The 18,124-nt window shown below is 50.5% G+C and overlaps 1 protein-coding gene across 2 annotated transcripts in view; it reads right to left on the bottom strand.

Moving 5' to 3' along the window:
* ZC3H3 (zinc finger CCCH-type containing 3) overlaps nucleotides 1-18,124 on the bottom strand; it is a 350,743-nt gene that overhangs the window by 94,522 nt on the left and 238,097 nt on the right. For both annotated transcript variants that reach the window (XR_012901167.1, XM_075919992.1), the window contains exons 6-8: nucleotides 14,434-14,518; nucleotides 9,366-9,518; nucleotides 6,386-6,455 (exon numbers count right to left, since the gene is read on the bottom strand). Coding sequence is in view for 1 of the 2 variants with exons in the window: in XM_075919992.1 (XP_075776107.1) it covers nucleotides 6,386-6,455; nucleotides 9,366-9,518; nucleotides 14,434-14,518 (308 nt within the window). In the remaining variant the exon portion in view is untranslated. The remainder of the gene's footprint in view (nucleotides 1-6,385; nucleotides 6,456-9,365; nucleotides 9,519-14,433; nucleotides 14,519-18,124) is intronic.

Genomic DNA, 18,124 nt, shown 5'->3' with positions numbered 1-18,124 from the left:
CACAAGCGTATGCCTCGTCACTAGAAACAGGTCTCAGGGCGGCCAGATAAGGGAGCGGTGAATCTCTGAACACTGAGTGTCTGGCAGACCGCAGCCGGATGCCCCCAGGAAATGCACAGGGGTCTCAAGAGTTGGTGAACATCAATTGCTAAGTGGGAGAGTGAGCGCGAGCTGAGCTGGTGAGGCCGAGAGGGCCAGGTATGTGCCCTGGGCAGGCACAGAGGAGCTGCCCACACGCTCAGGGGAGGTGGCAGCGGAGTGACTCCGAGCGCTGGAAGCCCCTAGGAATGAGACACAAAGGGGTGGGCACGTTTTGAGCAGAAGGGGAGTACCAATGGTCCAGGTTACTTGCTCTGCAGAGCTCCCTCATGCACCACACAAGGAGCGAGAAGACGGGCTCTAATTAAGGATCTAGGCATCTCCCTGGCTGTACCACCAGAGCAGGTCCCAGTCATTGTGTGGCACAGAGTCAGCGCCCGATTACAGAGGGGCAACAGAGGCACAGAGCAGTAGGGATGTAAAGGAGCAATCGGGATACGATTAACCGGGATGCCTAGGCTTATCGGTTAATCTTGGTTAATCATCTTGACTAGTCGCATTTCCCCCTCCCCCTTTGCTGCCTCTGGATCAGGATGTTTCATGGCAGCCCCCGGCTCCCTCACAGCAGCCTCTGTCCATGGGGAGCTTGGACCCCCGCTGAAAGCAGCAGCGTGGGGCGGCAGGCAGCTGCACAAGGGGAGCTGGTTTTTAAACTGGCTCCCCTTGTGGACCAGGTGCAGCAGGTTTAAAACAAACAAAAGGAAGTTTTTCTTCACTCAGCACAGTCAACTTGTGGAACTCCTTGCCAGGGGATGTTGTGAAGATCAGGACTAATAGGGTTCAAAAAAGAGCTAGACAGATTCATGGAGGTTAGGTCCGTCAATGGCTATTAGCCAGGATGGGTAGGAATGGTGTCCCTAGCCTCTCTTTCTCTGGAAATGGGTGACCGGAGAGGGACCACGTAATGATTCCCTGTTCTGTTCACTCCCTTTGGTGCATCAGGCATCGGCCACGGTTGGAAGACAGGATACTAGATGGACCTTTGGTCTGACCCAGTCTGGATGTTTTTACGTGGGGGAGCGGGCAGAGCAGGAGTGGAAAGGGGGCTGGACTTAGAGGAAGGGTAGGGACACCCCCCTAGGGCTGCAGGGGCTCACATGCCGGCAGCGGGCCAGACTGTGGAACTGCTTGGGCCTCAAGTGGCCCCTGTGCTGCGAGTCGGAGACCCCGGCCCTTGGGGGCTCCACAGCGGCAGTAACATGCGGGCTTTTCCTGTCAGCTGCAGCAAAGGACTAACAGGCACTTCCTGGCCACGCGCCACAGCGCCCACCAGCCATGCTGCAGTAGGGTGCCCCCGGGGACGTTAGCAGGTCCGGGAACGCTCCGCTCACCTTGCCAAACGGGTGGATTTCCAAGGGGTAAGCAGGCTGGGTCCAGGTGCCTGGTTCCCTGCACAGCTCCAGGGCAACACGAGCTTTACACACAGAGAGCTCAAAGGGGACAGAAAATCCATGTGCTCACCCATCCCAGCATGGGGCATGTTAGAAAAACACCCAGACACTGCCCGGGCATGCTCCCTCTACAGACACACGCTCCTGGTATTCCTATTCATTACCGAGTTTCTGGAGCACTGGCAAGCCTGAGTTGTCAGAAACCATATTCACTGCCCTCCCCCGTGTGCACCTCCCCTCGCGCACTAAGGGGAAGCAACACAAGACACTCCTGCTATGTGGCCGGTGGAAAGGTGCATTTGGGAACACGAGCGCCTGGCTTCGCGATTTCTGGATAACAGCCAGGAACGCCTTACAGTGACAGCCACGAACTACGAAGTTTTCACACGCGAAGCTGCTAGATGGATGTAGTGGCACCGCAAACAGATGATTTAAGCAGCACACTCTGAAGTGCGTATACATCAGCCTGTCTGAAATGCTGGGAATGTCTGGAAGGGCACTGGAGGGCCCCCGTTCCCACAGGAGAGGGCAGGACTGACAGCTGGAAAAGCAGGATTTGATTAGGGATATTCGATATCATTTAGTTTAATAATCGTGTAACTGCACCAAAACCAGCTTAGCAGTTACACAAGTATTCAATGATCCCCGGGGAGGGCTGGCAGCCAGTGCACTCCTGGCCCCACTCCTGGGAGCACTGCTGCCAGGCTTCCTGGTCAGTCATTTACACAACTGTACGCCAACACCCCTCACTATGACAAAGCTTAGCGAGCCATTCTGCTTAGAGAGTAGCAGCAAGCGCTCCCTATGTTCAGAGCACAAACATTCAGGGTTAAACTGACTGGGGCAGGGAAAGAATCGTATTCCCCTACTATTCCGGGGGATTTATACTGATTTATACAGGAATCTGCCCAGCGATCCACCCTCTTCACCCACACTCTGCTTTGACGTTCACAACGCCCAGAGAAAGTCACATGGCCAACAAACTCACCTCAGCTCAAACGACTCCACTCAAACTTGCTCAGTTCAAGAGCCAGTGGAATTTGCCCTGCCTGGCTCCAGTAAAGCTCCCAAGCAGTAAAAAACCACTTTGCGGAATGAATTCACCTGTCTCTCTCTGTGGGCTTGTGCTTGATAAATGAGGCTAACATCACCTTTGCTAGTAATCACACAGGTTAACAGGAAGCTCCAGAAGTGAATGCCGGAGTCGCCTCCTGCTTCGGGTACCTGCTCCCCGCAGCCATAAATCACAGGGAGCGGGCTCTGGACTCCGCAGAGGCGGCCGTTTCTCTTCCCGCCCACGCTGACTAAGATGGCAACCGGGACCTCTGAGCCAGTACGGGAGACTAATGCTGGGGACATTCGCTTTTGTCCTCTGGTAGCACAATGGCCATTTCTGGAAATGCACTTGCGAGGGGATTTTCTCAGATATACAGGAACCCCCATGCTGGCTGCTCTCCACTGCCCAAGGCTCACTGCTATACTAGTCACTGCGCAGGGGTGCAGAGAAGCCTTTGCTAACACGGGGGGAGGGGAACCTGAAGGTGGACCGAGGCCAGCGGGACCCTAAACTCCTGTTCTTCTATCAGGGCACTATTTTGTGGGCATGATCTTGCCACCTTTCCCCATCCACGAAATCCTTTGGCTCTCACACCTGAACACTATTTAGGAATCTATGGAAAAGAGCCGGTAGCTAAGCGCTTGCCAGCCCTCCCTCCACCTAGCACCCATGGTGAGGGGAGTGAAGGGGAGCTGCCAGCCATTTCACCCCAAGGCAGGGGTGGGCAAAAGGGCTTCTGCAGGCTAGATCCAGGTGACCCGCGGATGCCCTGCCACCAGGCCAATCAGGGCCTGGGGATGGGGGAAAGTGCACGAAGTTTCTTCCCACCCTGCCCCCACCTTGCAAGGAGTGCACAGTGCTTCCAAGCGCAGCATGGACTTTGCGTACTGCCCCCACCCCCATGCCCTGATTGGTTGGGGGGGGGGTGTGTGTGTGGGTGTGTGTGTGTGTGTGTGTGTGTGTGTGCGCGCGCAAAGTCTCCTCCCGCCCTGCGATGGACTCAGCACTTAAAAGCACGGCGCTCTCTTGCCGGGCCGAGTCAGCGAGCGAGAGACTTCACGTGCTCCCCCTCCCCATGCCCTGTCTGACCTGGGGGCAATGGGGGGGAGCATGTAAAGTCTCCTCCCACCGCCAGGGGCACAGGTACCTAGAGGGAACTGCCAGTTCTTCAGAACAGCTGGCGGTTCTCTCTGCAGTGAGCAAAGACTTTGTGCAACCTCCCCCCCGGCCCTGCCACTCCCAGACCAATCAGGCTCTGTGGCTGGGGAAGCACGGAAGTGTCATGGTCCTGCCCCTTCTGCCTGAGGCCCTGTACCCTCCGGGGCAGCCCAGGGCCCTTCAAAAATGTCTGAAATTCAATCATTCAAAACTGACTGCCCTCCCCTGCCCTGAGGAGCTTCTCCAAGGGTGCGCAGGTTCAGCAGGAGCGTCCTCTGGACTCCACCGAAACACCCATAACCGTCACTTTAAGAAACAAGAGCAAGGCTACTTGTTTTAACCCTCGCTGTCCCAGCATCCCTCAGAGCCCACAGACAAGCGCTCCGTCAGGGCGGGCCTGGAGTGGAGATGGGGGAAGGGCTAAGGAAACACTCCGCCCATAGGCTTACACTGCAGCAGAGAGCTTAGCTGTGATCCGATATGAGAAATGCCTTCACATCGTGCCCCTAAGCCCTGCAGGATACACACACACAAGCCTGATTCCAGGCTGGACACTGACTCCTTACACTTTGCACTAGGACCACAGGCACTGCCGGACAGGCCCAGGCCCCAGGTCCCTCTCGTCCCACTGTCCGGTCTCTGACAGTTCAAAGAAAGTGGTAAGAGCCCCAAATTGGCAAATGTGGGAAAAACTGCCCCCACATTCGGTCTCTTCCTGATCGCTAGCAGCCGGTGACCGGGCCAGGCTCTGAAGCACGTAGTGGGGTGTCTTTCCAAAATGCGTGCTCGTTTTAACGTTGACAGTGGCATTACTGATCTCCAGATAAATCGTGCCAAGTTCCTGGCCTCAGCTCGGAGTTCTGCCGTCTGGCCTCACACTAGTCTTCCTCCCTATCCATTCCGAATCTCCTGCCTTGCAAGCTCCTCAAATCGTCCCTTGTTCTTGTGCTCAGACAAGGAGGCCAGATGTTCCCAAGCGACCATACGCTGGTTTACATACTGACGGTTACAAGACAGCTCTACAAATGCTGAGTGCACAAAATGCTCCACGTGGCACACTGGTGAACAGTGCAGAATGCAGTTCAGGTGGCCTTCAGGATAACTTACAAGTGATCATCAAGCAACAGCAGCCAGAAAGAGAAGCAAGTCAACTGCGTGCCAACCTGTGTCCAAAAACGAGGCTTGTTGAAAATGGCTCTGTTGCAAACACAGGTTAGAGCAGGGGACTAGTGGTTAGATCCTTTGGCGGTATCACTGGATTAGTTAAAGCTCTACGTAATCCATTTTGATGACACAAATGGTGTGATGCATTACGTCTGGAACAGACACGTTTAACCAACAGGGGAAGGAGAGAGCGGAAGGTGGCATCTCTGGGGTGATTTCTGACCGCATCTTTGGATGGTCCATGGGACAAGCAACAGAAGCGAGTCTGACAGCTCTCTGAGGCTTTGATTCCTGCAGCGCCTCGGGCTCCCAGCAGTTACAGTTCCACTAAAGCTGCTCTAGGCAAACTGCATGCCAGAATTATACGCAGTGGGGCTAGAACAATTATTGAGTGGCATAATGGAGGGTGGAGGCAGAGTGTTTATATGGCCTTTGGGGGGGGGAGGGGGATCTTTTCCCTTTCACACTCAGGCTTCATGTACCTTCACCACTACAGAGGAACACAAAGACCAGACTGCTTCTGACTGCAATACCTGTGGCTGTGGGACCATTGCTTTCTAGAGGAATAAAACCTTCTGGCTTGAACATTAGCCCTCTAGTTCGTGTCTAACTCACTGTGGGTTGTGCCCACGAGAGCTCATGATGCCATCTACGTGGTTTGTTAATCTCGAAGGTGCTGCAGGACTATTCTAAGTTCATGCAGATCCTGTGTCAGTAACCATGTATGTGTTTCACAGAGGCAAAGCCCCTCCCTCTTCAGCAAAGAATTCAAGTATGTAAGTTACACACATTAAGTGCAAGGGCTTTTATTCGGGCATGTGCTTACATGTCTTGCTGGATTGGGACCTTGGAAGTTACTTCCAATCTGAAATACTATCCAGCGAATGAAGATTAACCTGCTAAATTATCAGCCAATAATCGCTAAAAGAAAATCTAATTATCTCTCAACCTTAGTCTATGTAATAAAACGAAAGAGCTCTGAACACTTCCAAGCAGAGTGAAAATGATGAAATTAAAAATCATTCTGCCAGACAGTTTCATTGTCTAGCTTTTTTTTTTTTTTAAATTAATTTATGTCTCAGAACTACAGTACGTTCCAACAGCCTCTCGGTCTGACCCCAGCTGGAGAGTGATTTAGAATGAGGCACGGTGTTAAAGGGTTCAGAGATGGTAAACACTCTGACTTCGTGTGCTTGCAGTCTGATCTCCAGAGCTTAAATACCCCTTAACCAGACACGTTACCAAAACGGCAAACAGCCCCAGGTGCTCTCGTCTCAAATTCACTGCTTAATGCACTAATATACTGATTCACCAAGTTGGTTTAAGAGGCACACTCTTCTCTCATTATAAGCTGTGACCCTGTAATGAGCCTGAACAGCTTGGCAAGCAAACTGCAAATGAACTCAATTTGAAACACTCTCTAGCATAGACTTCCCCTACAACCAGCAGAAGTGTTGCTTCCTTAGGTCAGCTCGCTAATAAAGCTGGAATGTGCTCATTAGAAAACCATACAGACCTTATCTTTAGAAACTTTGTGTGAAAATGAACACGTCCCATCAGTCTTCTTGCACGTGCCACGGAGAAATCTGCCAGAGAACCGGAAGGGGGTTTTAGAGAGACACGGAGTATGACAAACAGCTCAGAGAACAGGCTCTTTTAAACACAGAGAATATCCCCTGACTCACCATTTCATTGTATTAGCCTGAGGCCCAGTTCACAGGGATATGACTCAACTGCTCCAAACATTTGCTATTAAAGCCCATTTCACATACCAAACGAGTAATATCTTCCCCCCAAACAGAGCAAAGGGAAAGATTTCTAGGCAAAGTAGAAATGTAGCAAGGCACTACATTTAGACAAAGTAGGTCACTTATCAGTAACCAGAGAGGGGCCTGAGCTGGGGTGTTTGAAACTTTGCAGTGAGCAGCATGGTTATTTGTACTATGGTTGTGCCCAAAGGATCCAGTCACATAGGAAGGCTGGTCCCTGTTTCAGGGGTGTTTCAAATGACCGGGGTATCCAATAGGAACTCTGGCTGAGGAACGGAGCTCAATATTCTGAAAACAACCCACCAGTACCTGTGTTGGCATTTGGACCCAGGATCCTGAGATTCATCAGTATCTAGACACCACAGCGATAGTGGATTTTTATATTCAGATAGACATTCAGAGTGCTGGTTCAGATCCAACTCTGTCAGTTACCAGAATCCTCCAAAGACAGTCTCTAGGGCTATGTCTACACTACAAGGGTTTTGCACAAAAACTGGTGGAGTGTCCACACCTCAAGCACATTTTTGTGCAAGTAAATCGGCAGAACAGAGGGCTTTTTCCGGTAGAATTATTCCTCTCCCCACAAGAAATAACTCCTTTTAGCGCTACAGCTCTTGTGCTAAAAGGCAGGTGTGGATGCTCCAGGGGGTGTTTTGTGCAAGAAACCCCTATTGGCAAAAGCACAGGTGCTCTGATGGCCATTCTGTGAAGAGTGAGAGGGGACATGACAGCAGTTTTCAGGTATCTAAAAGGGTGTTCCAAGGAGAAGGGAGAAAAATTGTTCTCCTTGGCCTCTGAGGATAGGACAATTAGCAAGGGGCTTAATCTGCAGCAAGGGAGGTTTAAGCTGAACATTAGGAAAAACTTCCAAAATGTCAGGGTGGTGAAACACTGGAATAAATTGCCAAGGGGGGGTTGTGGAATCTCCATCTCTGGAGATATTTAAGAGCAGGCTACATAGACATTTATCAGGGACAGTCTAGATGGTAGTAGGTCCTGCCGTGAGGGCAGGGGACTGGACTCAATGCCCTCTTGAGGTCCCTTCCAGTTCTAGTGTTCTAGGATTGTCTAAAGACAGAGAGACAATCTACAGGAAAGGACAAAGGCAGCACAGAAAGGGAGACTGGAGTGGCTTGGAAAGGAAAATAGAGGACATTATTCAGCGCACGCACAGCTTCCTATATTCCCTAAGACCAGGGGTCTGCAACCTATGGCTCACTGTGGAACCAAATAGGTCTCTTCTCATTCCCAAAATACAATGTAACTTTTTACATTACAATGAAATATTAATTCAAACATTTTTAAATGCGTAATCACTCATGCAGCCAGAATGCGCACAGGAACCTGAACCTGACCAGTTATGATGTAAACTTCAAAGAAATGTGTGCAAAGATGCAGCAGCAGAAGTCCCATTAAATAAAGTCTGAGAACGTTTCATTTATGTTGTTATTAATCAGCATGTCAATCATCAATAATATTCAGTGGCATATTTTCAGTCATGCAAATGGGCATTCTTATGCGGCTCTGTTGATCACTTGGTCTGAAGTTTGAGGTCGTTTGGCTCTTTGGTTTGAAAAGGTTGCCAACCCCTGCCCTAGACTTTTGCCACAGAAAAGCTGCCATGACTTGTGGGTGTAAGGGAGACCCTATCTATGGCTGGTTTCAAGGAATTTGTTTGCTGGGTAAAAAAGTGAAACGTGTCAAGTGTCAGCGAGCAAGATGATGATGCAGGGCCTAGCTGTGAGAATGAATCAAAGAACACTGCTAATTGGGAGAAAATGACGTGGATCTGGCTGAAGAACAATGCGGATCAACTTTGCAATGCATCATTCTTCAAGACTCTCTCTGTGCCTTTTAGTATAAGTGTGATTTAACAAGGAAATTTCCAAGCTGTTTGCTACGTTGGATGTTGCTAAAAAAAAAAAGTAGCTTAGCTAATCTTTACGGCTTGTTTCATTAGTTAACTAGGTCTAGAATCTATCACGCAAGGATACAGCACAGAACGCTGCATTAAGAGAAATCTAGAGCTGCCAGCTGCCACTGAACATACCCTCTTAGGTTACGTCTACACAATAGAGGAAGATCAAAGCTGTTGCTGTCGATCTTCCAGGGTTCGAATTAGTGGGTCTAGTTAAGACAGCTAATTTGAACTGAGAGAGACGCTCCGGTCAACGCCAGTAGTCCTGCTTCCACAAGGCATAAGGGAAGTCAAAGGGAGACTGTTCTTCCTTTGACTTCCTGCAGTGCGGACAGTGCCACAAGTTGAGTTAAGCTACTTTGACTTCAGCTCCGCAATGAACGTAGCTGAAGTTGCATATCTTAATTCGACTTTGTCTTGTAGCACAGACATACCCTTAGATGATGTGAAATGCTGCACAGAACTGTCAATTAACATGGTTTAGAGATCAGATTTCCACCGTTTGAAGAAATATGTGAAGTAGTATCAATGGGAAAGCTGATTTAAATCAATGGATTTTTTGGTGATTGAAATAGTGATTTCAATAGCCTTGGTTTAAATCATTTCATCCTGACACACCCTGGTTCAAACATTTTGCTGGTATGACACACACTTTGTAGACGTGAAACGCTGTTAGTTCAAAGTATTGCTGCTCTTTGGCCTGCTTCACTACGACGCGAGAGGCAAGCCCAGAATTCTGTGCCCAACCATGTGATGAAGTACAAGCATGCGCTTGCACCAAGAAGAGTTACATGTGTTCCTGTGCCCACCTGGTGCAGACAGCTACTTTTTCTGGATCATGGATGTAGGGACAGCTCTCCCCCCGGTTACATTTGCCGAAGCGGTTGTAGTACATGCAGTACTCCTTCTCTTTCTTCTGCTTGGCCTGACGAATGATGGCTAAGCTCCGCTGAACAGCTCGGCTAAATGGAGGGAGGGAGAGAGATTTAGAGAACGTTCCTAACATCAAGGCAGACTGACAGTTCTCCTGCCATCAAACACAAGAGTCTAGGGCAGGGGTTCTCAAACTCTGCCGTGCTGTGACCCCCTTTTGACCATAAAAATTAATACATGACCCTGAATAGGGGACCAAAGCTTGAGCCCCACAGGCCCCGATGGGGGGCAAAGCATGAGTCCTACTGCTCCAGGAAATGGTGCCAAAACTGAAGCCCTCCCCAAGCTGTAACCTGGGTCCTGCTGCCAAAGGCTGAAGCCTTTAGGCTTTGACTTCGGCCCTGGCCACTCCATTAAAATGGGGTTGCAACCCATTGTGGGGTCCCAACCAGTGTTCCCTGTAAGATGTGCACTTGTAAGTCACCCAGGAGAGATTCAAGTGCCACCCACTGGATTTGCAGACTGTGCACAGCTGGCAGCCTGTGTTTCTACTGGTGGTGCACATTCACACATACCTTGGTGCATATAACAAAATTTATTCTGCACGTGGATGGAAAAAGCTAGAGGGAACATTGGCCCCAACCCACAATTTAAGACCCACTCGTCTAGGGCAAACATTTTGAAAGCACCTAAGCAACTGAGAACCCCAATGCACCTTTGAAAGGCAATTTCAACACTTAGGAGCCTCAGGCTCTTGCATTTCAGGTTCCTCTATCACTTGGATGCCTTTGAAAATTTTATCCAGAGTTTCCCAAAAAATGACACTGTGAAGCTCATGTTCCCTGGAAGCCGTGCACTTGGAAGCCACCCAGAAGAGATTCGGGGACAGGGAAAGAGCTGACTGCAGGTTTGAAGAACGACAATGTATTTTTACAGTCACTCCACAGTGCAGATCACAGCTAGTCATGCCCTGGGCTTATAGAACACACAGCATGTAAACAATGTACCCTGTCATTTTTTCCATCCATGTATGGAATAAATTTTATGTGCACCAAGGTATATGTGAATGTGCACCCCCAAGAGAAAAAACAACCTGGTCTTTGAATCAGGTGGGCAGCATGTGCCTCTCTCCTGAGCGCCTACATGAGCGCACAGCTTTCAGGAAACACTGTATGCTAACAATAATTAAGGGTGTGCCTGTGCATGCCTAACTTTAAGCATGAGAGAAGTTTCACCACCTCCTCATGTACTCACAATTAGGCACATATTTAAGTCTCTCAAGGAACGGGGACAGGGCCTACATGTTCCTTCTAGGAGCACACACTAACCCCAAATGTCAATGAACAACCCACTAACAGCAGATACCAGAGGAAGCTACCAATTACTGTAAATGCTGCTTAGCCCACATTTTGTGGTTGTTGGAGCCCATGATAAACTTCCAGCTGAGGAGCCAGAAACATCCAGGTAGTTACCCGGCGAGTGACTATAGAGTTCCCATGTTCCAGGAGATCAGCAGATGCAGAATACATTGAGATGGGTCTCTGGACACACAGAGCAAGAGGGCTGATGTGTGAGCTCTCTGTGTGCAGCTAATTACATGGAAAAAAACCTGCTGAATGAAGCTTTTAGGGGGCACAATACTTCCAGTGGGTGCACACAAAACTACACACCCCAAGTTCTTTCCCCGTTTTGCATGTGTTACATCTTCAGAGACCAGGGATAACTATTACACTCCACAGCCTTGACTTCCCAGTCCCACTGGAGTATGTACTTGGCTGAGAACACGGATTTCCCTCAGGATCAGCACTGATACAGGTATCAATGTAGCTGGGGAAAATACATGTTTAGTCAAAATTTACTGGCTGTCTAATGTTCTCTGAAGTTAAAATCTTGTAAGTTAAGACAAATGTTGGCAGCCATAAAACACTAGCTATAAAAGCTCCCCCCATCCCAAGCCAGCTCCCTGATACAGCAGAAAAGGAGCGTTCAACTTTTTCAGTGGCAAATGGCTGTCTGCAACATGCGTCTTGGAAGAGCACGTGCCAAGGCAGACGAGCAATTGTAGATTTGTTTCACTGTTCCAAAGGGCTGCTGCAACACAAGTGGCTGTTGACATTAGGAGTATCCGAAGACAAAAAAATTCATTAGTGAGATTATGGTTGGAAAGTGATTATTTAAAACCGGTATCTCCTCACTCAGTAGATCTCCTTTATATGCATCCAGACACATCTGCTCAATGTCCTGACCTAAATAAGTGACTGTTTCATTTTCTCCCTATTAGACCTGCACAATCACAGCACAGTCAGAGGGCTGGATTCTACTGTTGGCTAAATTCTGACAGCAGATTTTTTTTTTTAAAGAGTGGTGATGCACGATCAAGAAAAGAATCCAGCTTGACTCGGTGATCCCAGGGGAAACTTCTTAGGCAGACCAAAAAGCCACTCTTGAATTTTCACACTGGCGAAATGTATTCTGGAGTCACCAAGACACAAATAAGGAAACCCAGCATGATTTTTTCCAGAGGATAATCTCTCTTATGTAGCGTATGCCTAAACAGTCAGTCAGCTGATGGCCTATCCAAAGAGCTGAAAACTTTCAAGAAAGGTCGCAGCAAGATGCAAGAATTATACCACGGAAGCAACACAACTCTGGAGCAATGATGGCCTGGTCTAAGCAAAGGGAGCACCGCCTGCAGCAGGAAAGGCTTAAATAGTCTGTGGAAGTCTGCATGGGTATGTCTACACTACCCCCCTAGTTCGAACTTGGGGGGGTAATGTAGTCATACGGAGTTGCAAATGAAGCCCGGGATTTGAATTTCCCGGGCTTCATTTGCATGAAGCCGGCCGGCGCCATTTTTAAATGCCGGCTAGGTCGGACCCCGTGCCGCGTGGAACGAGGTGTACAGCTAGTTCAGATTAGGAAGCCTAATCCGAACTAGCTAGTCCGTGCCACGTGTAGCCGTGCGGCACGGGGTCCGACCTAGCCGGCATTTAAAAATGGCGCCGGCTGGCTTTATGCAAATGAAGCCCGGGAAATTCAAATCCCGGGCTTCATTTGCAACTCCGTATGACTACATTACCCACCCTAGTTTGAACTAGGGGGGTAGTGTAGACATACCCCATGTGAGTACAACAAAGGGAAGGACAGGCACAGCCAGGATCATCAGGGCATCATGTGGCTAGACCAGTGTCTCTCAACCAGTGGCACGGGGTACCCTTGGGGCAGGGTCTCCAACATTTTTATGCACGAGATCACTCTTTGAATTGAAGTGCAATCCAGGATCTACCTCAAACCCAAACACCCTTGGCCCCGCCTCCTTCCTGCCCCTTCTCCAAGGCCCTGCCCCTGCTCACTCCATCCTCCCTCCCCCGCCTCACTCACTTTTATCAGGCTGGGGGCAGGGGTTTGGTTCAGGACTGGGGCCAAGGTTCGGAGCTGGCTCCAGCTGGACACCACTTACCACGGATGACTTCTGAGTGGTGGTGATGCAGGGGACTAAGGCAAACTCACCCCTACCCTAGCCCAGCACCACTCCCAAAAGCAGCCAGCAAAATCTCTTCATCTCTGCCCTCACCCTGCTCTGTGGAGATGGAGTACAAGGGAGAGGGAGGAGCACCCTGACATCAGCACCCCCCTTTCTTCTTATTCCCGTGCCCTGAACAGCAAGCAGGAGGCTCCCGGGGTGAGGGGCACCTCCAAGGCAGAGGGCAGGAGCAGCACATCAGTGCTGAAAGGGGCAGATGAAGTGCCAGCACTTGACAGCCTCCTGGCCAAACCTGTGAGATCACCTGTCAAAAGTTCCAAGATCTACCAGTAGATCCCAATCTACTGCTTGGTGACCACGGCCTTAGGGGTACGCGGGAGAAGTCAGGGGGGTACATCGACACAAGTGAAATTTGGAGAAAATTGAATGTTTGTTTTAAATTTTACAGTGCTTTATTAGTTTTGTAGTTTTTACACCCAACAATGTCATCGCCCGCCTGGCTACGATTAAGTTGTTTAAACAAATGTGTTGCAGTGGTAGGGAAAAAATGTGTTCTGTCTGAAAACTGTAGGTACTGAGGGTAATTTATATACTTATTTATTTATTTATTTAATTTTAAGGGGGATGCTTTCTAAAAAAAATTGAGAAACACTAGGCTAGACAATCTCCTTCCCTTTACGCTTTGCTGTCTGACTGCCAAGGCAAACGATCTGCCGTTCACTGGCAGCAACAGCACATGTATGGTGAACTGACCAACAGGTTCCAGCACCATATGCGACATGGCTTGGGAAAATCAGGCAAAGAGAGAGTTCCCCAAGTCCTTCATCAGGAAGCTGGGCGGGAAAGGGGCAAGCGTAGACATTTACAATGCAACAGCAAACTGCTGCATTCAATAGTCATCAAGGACAAAGATGACTGAAACAAAAGACAGGACTATGCAGCACTTGAAAGACTAACAAGATAGTTTATTAGGTGATGAGCTTTCGTGGGCCAGACCCACTTCCTCAGATCAAATTGTGGAAGAAAATTTCCACATGCCAATTTTCTTCCACAATTTGATCTGAGGAAGTGAGTCTGGCCCACGAAAGCTCATCACCTAATAAACCATCTTGTTAGTCTTTCAAGTGCTGCATAGTCCTGTCTTTTGTTTCCGCTAGTCCAGACTAACACGGCTGCATCGCTATTACTATCAAAGATGACTGAAATATTCAGGACGCAGACACAGCTGGCCCATGAGCAGACTCACCCTGGACCTAGAGGAAAGTCTGTTTATTTGGAGGGGGTGGCAGTGTCATTTTGCTTCCTGTGCCCAAGGATGGGAGACAGGTCTCACCACAGGACACTACCACGAGCTTCCAGACTAGAACCCTTTATCGCAACCTCATAGCAGGCAGCAGGAGAAAACCGGCAGTGTAGTCAGCTGCAGTCCCATGAACTAACTAGCTGGATCCCAGGGTGCTTGCGCCTTCCTGGGCATACATCATTGGCACCCTGCAAAAGGGGGTCTTGGGAGTACAGACCTTGCAATGTATCGGCTGGTCGCGGATCTGTTCAGACAGCTGGGGGAAGAGTAGCTGGGGCTGCTGGCTGTACAATCCAACCTTGCTGTTCAGGGAGAGAGAAACAGAGACACACGCGTTACAATGCCTTCAGAGCCAAGAACGCAGCCAGAATTCAGGAGACACTCACTCTCTTATCGATTAACATACAGGAGGCGGCGTGCAAAGTTCACACCGCTGCTTTGGGGGCCTGGCTGCTGCTGGAGCCTTCCGAGATTTTACAGCCAGAGACACAAACAAGCGAAGCAGGAGAGGGAGGGCTGGGCAGTGGAGTAAAAAAGCTCTGTCTTTTAAACCTGGGGTGAAGGAGCATCCCCACATCATCCTCGGAGGGGCAGGCAGGGTAGCCAATTGACTAATAAAGCACACAGCCTTCCCCTTGCAAGCCCTGCCTGCAGCATAAGACCGTAAGGGACCCACCACTGCAGCTCAAAAACTGAGATGGACCCAGGTAATCCCAGTAAGTCACCTGCACCCCGTGCTACCAAGAAGTGCAAACCCCCCTAAGATCCCTGCCAACCTGGGACAAAAATCCCTTCTTGGGGCACACTTGGCCCTGACGGTGCAAGCAAGACCCAGCCAGCTGAGCGCCCAGGGCTGCTTCGAGCCCTGTGGTGGCAGAGGTGGAAATGCCCCATGCTCCCTCGTATTCAGGCCGACTGCCTTGTGGACGTGCACACACAATTAAGCGGCCCTTAAGTGGCATATGAAAGAGGGAATTCAAATCCAGTGAAACAAACCCTGTAGCTTGGAGTTCCAGGTGGTAAGAGTGCAGCTTAGTCACTCACCTGCCAGCCCGAGTGTGTTACCGAGTGAGCGAGTGGAATTTGATAGCGTGTCAATGAGCTCTCCCTTCGCTCGAGCTGTCACTCGGCCCGCCGGTGACGGCACAGCCCCATCTGTTCCTTGTGCAAATCAAACGCTGGCGCAGTCGCAATCCAGGAGTGGGTGTCACATGCCTGTCTATCAGAGGCATCAAACATCCCAGCCACGGGGCGCAAATGAAAGCAGGCAGTCACGGCGAACATCTGGGCAGCGAACAGACTGCTACAAGGTGCCGACCACTGGATTTGGTTTTGCTGCCATCTAACACAATAGTAACTGGACGCTTTAGTTGCAGCTGCATTTATTTTGCATCTTTTCTTTAAAAACAAAAAGTACTTTCTGCTCTTTTCTCCCTTCCCCCTACTGCAGAGCCTGCCTCGCTGTGGGAGTTTTGACAAGAACAGCCAAGCACCTTTTCAAATAGTTTTCAGTGTTAAAAAATGCACATAAACTAGCTTGCTTGAAGAGAGGCACTAAAACCAAAACATTATGAAGCAGAAAGGTGCTAAAAAGTTCAAGCAAATCTGTACTGAACCTAAAGAGCAGAAGGTGTTTAGCATTTTGCAGAACTTTCACTTCTTTGGGAATTTTAAAAGGAGAGAGAAATCCATGGGAAAGGAAAGGAATAAAACAGTCGATGCCCCCTGAATGTTTCTGGTTTGATCGGGATCCCTTCGCAAGGCTCTTGACTGCCTAGGCATGACACACCGGCATGCAGCTGATGCTACGTAAGGAGCTGTACTTTGTTCCCTTCCACAGCAATGCGGTCCCCAGACAAGGGCTGCTTACAGCGGGATACATGCAGCTCATGTACTCCCTCTGAAGAGTCTTGTGTATTTCAGGGAGAGGAGGGTTTTGGAATCTGCCAATAAATGCTGGTCAGTGCCAGCTGATCCTGGCTTGGGGGGAGAGGAGGGTGTTTCACTGGGGCAGATGTTCAGGCAAGCTCTAGGACCCTCCCAGCTTACTGGGTCCCAGAGGCTGAGCGCCCATGTTCCAGCCCCAAACCCAAATGTCTGCACAGCTGTTTTACAGCCCCTTAGCCCAAGCCCCACGAGCCTGAGCCAGGGGTGTCGAACTATGTATCGAGGGTCCCTGGCAGGCTTGTATTAGTACAGCTGAACCTTTCTTAACTAGGACTCTCTGGTCCAGCAACATCCCTGGTCCGGCAGGGAAGTCCCAGGACCAGAGAGTCCAGGTGGCGGGCTGGTCGCTGGGAGCCCTGCTAAGGGGCTAGAGCCCAGCAGTAGCAGGGCTGCCCGGTGGCAGAGAAACAGGAGCCCAGCAGTAGGGTTGCAGCCTGGTGCCAACAATGTGGAGAGTGGGTGTGGAGGGGCAGGAGGCAACAAGGCTGGAGCCCAGCAGCGAAACTGCCTGGCGAGACCGGGAGGCAGTGGGGCTGGACCAACCAGCAGCACAGCCGGGAGCCCGGCAGCCTCGCTATCGCCCAGCGGCAGGACTAGAAGGCAGTGCGGGAGCCCTGTGGAGCCGGCTGCCTGGTGGCAGGGCCAGGAACCCGGGGGTGCCCAGAACCGCCTGGCAGACCTGCCCCGTGAGGCTGGGAGGCAGTGGGGCTGCCGAGCAAGGCTGAAAGCCCAAGCGGGGTATCGCCCTGCAGAGCAGCTGGACACCTGCAGGGGGGCTGCCCCACGGGGCCAGGAGCCCAGCACTGGGGTTGTGCGTGCCGGCGGCGGGGCCAGGAGCCGTGCATGTGGAGGGGCCAGTGGCAGGGGCAAGCCAGTGGGAGGCTGGCAGCAAGGCCATGGCTGCGGAGGAAGAAATGACCTTCCCTGGTCTGGCAAAAATCCCTCATCCAGCACTGGTCAGGTCCCGAGGGTGCTGGACCAAGGAGGCCCAACCTGTACTATATTTTAAGTATAAAGCCTATATCGTTACACCCTACATGCAGTGCAGGGATACCCTCGGTTCCAAATACAACATGGGGTAACCAGGAGAGGCCACAATCTGTAGGGGAACAGTCTCTTGATTTCACAAGCCCTGTTTGCAGAAACCACCTTTAACAACGACTCTGGTTGTGGTGACAGTTCCCTAGAATCACAGACGTCGGGGTGGCAAAGGTTAGCCAGTGCATCTATCTAATCAGACGACTGCCTAGGATATGCTCCAGTGTTTTGAATTATGGTTGTGTCTCGTCCTCTCCGAGAGGGACAGGAACCCAACTACAGCTTCCGTTTGTCTTTCCCTTTTCCTCGCATGAATAATACCATCTAACAACGCAGTATTACAGCGCCTTTGATCCGAGGGTTTTACAAACACCACTCCAGCCTCAGAAGCTTCAAACTCAGAAACATCATCGTCCCTCCTTTACAGCGGGGGGCCAATGAGATACAAAGAGGGGTTAAATATCTTGCTTCCAGTGTCTCAACAGGAGAGCCAGGAAAAACGCTCAGAAGAGCTGGCTCCCAGTCCCAAACTCTAACCATCACAGGGTGATCTGTCCAAGTGGCCTGAACGCGCCACGGTCACAGTTCACGCACCGGCCTCCAGTTGGGAAAGACAGACCACCTGCAACCAGCAAACACGCTGTGAGGCGTCTAGCACTGATGCTACAGATGAGATACCGTGCAAAAGGCAGCAGCCGGCTTTGATTCTTGAAAGGATGGCTCACACGCGCCTACCGGCCGTGTAGCAGGTGTAGATGCACATGTCTCTTAGCAGGGAGACTGTTCAAGCTGTAAGCACCGACTTTAGGGAGACAATGGGAGTCACACAGACAAAGCACTGGGACTGGGTATGCAATGTCATACACTGAGCTGGCAAACCTAGGATGTGGAGCAAAACTTGTGCCTGGGGCCATGGAGTGATA

The sequence above is a fragment of the Pelodiscus sinensis genome, chromosome 2 (genome assembly GCF_049634645.1).
Source record: "Pelodiscus sinensis isolate JC-2024 chromosome 2, ASM4963464v1, whole genome shotgun sequence".
Classification (NCBI taxonomy): Eukaryota; Metazoa; Chordata; order Testudines; family Trionychidae; genus Pelodiscus; species Pelodiscus sinensis.
This window is presented reverse-complemented; position numbering and strand designations above follow the sequence as displayed.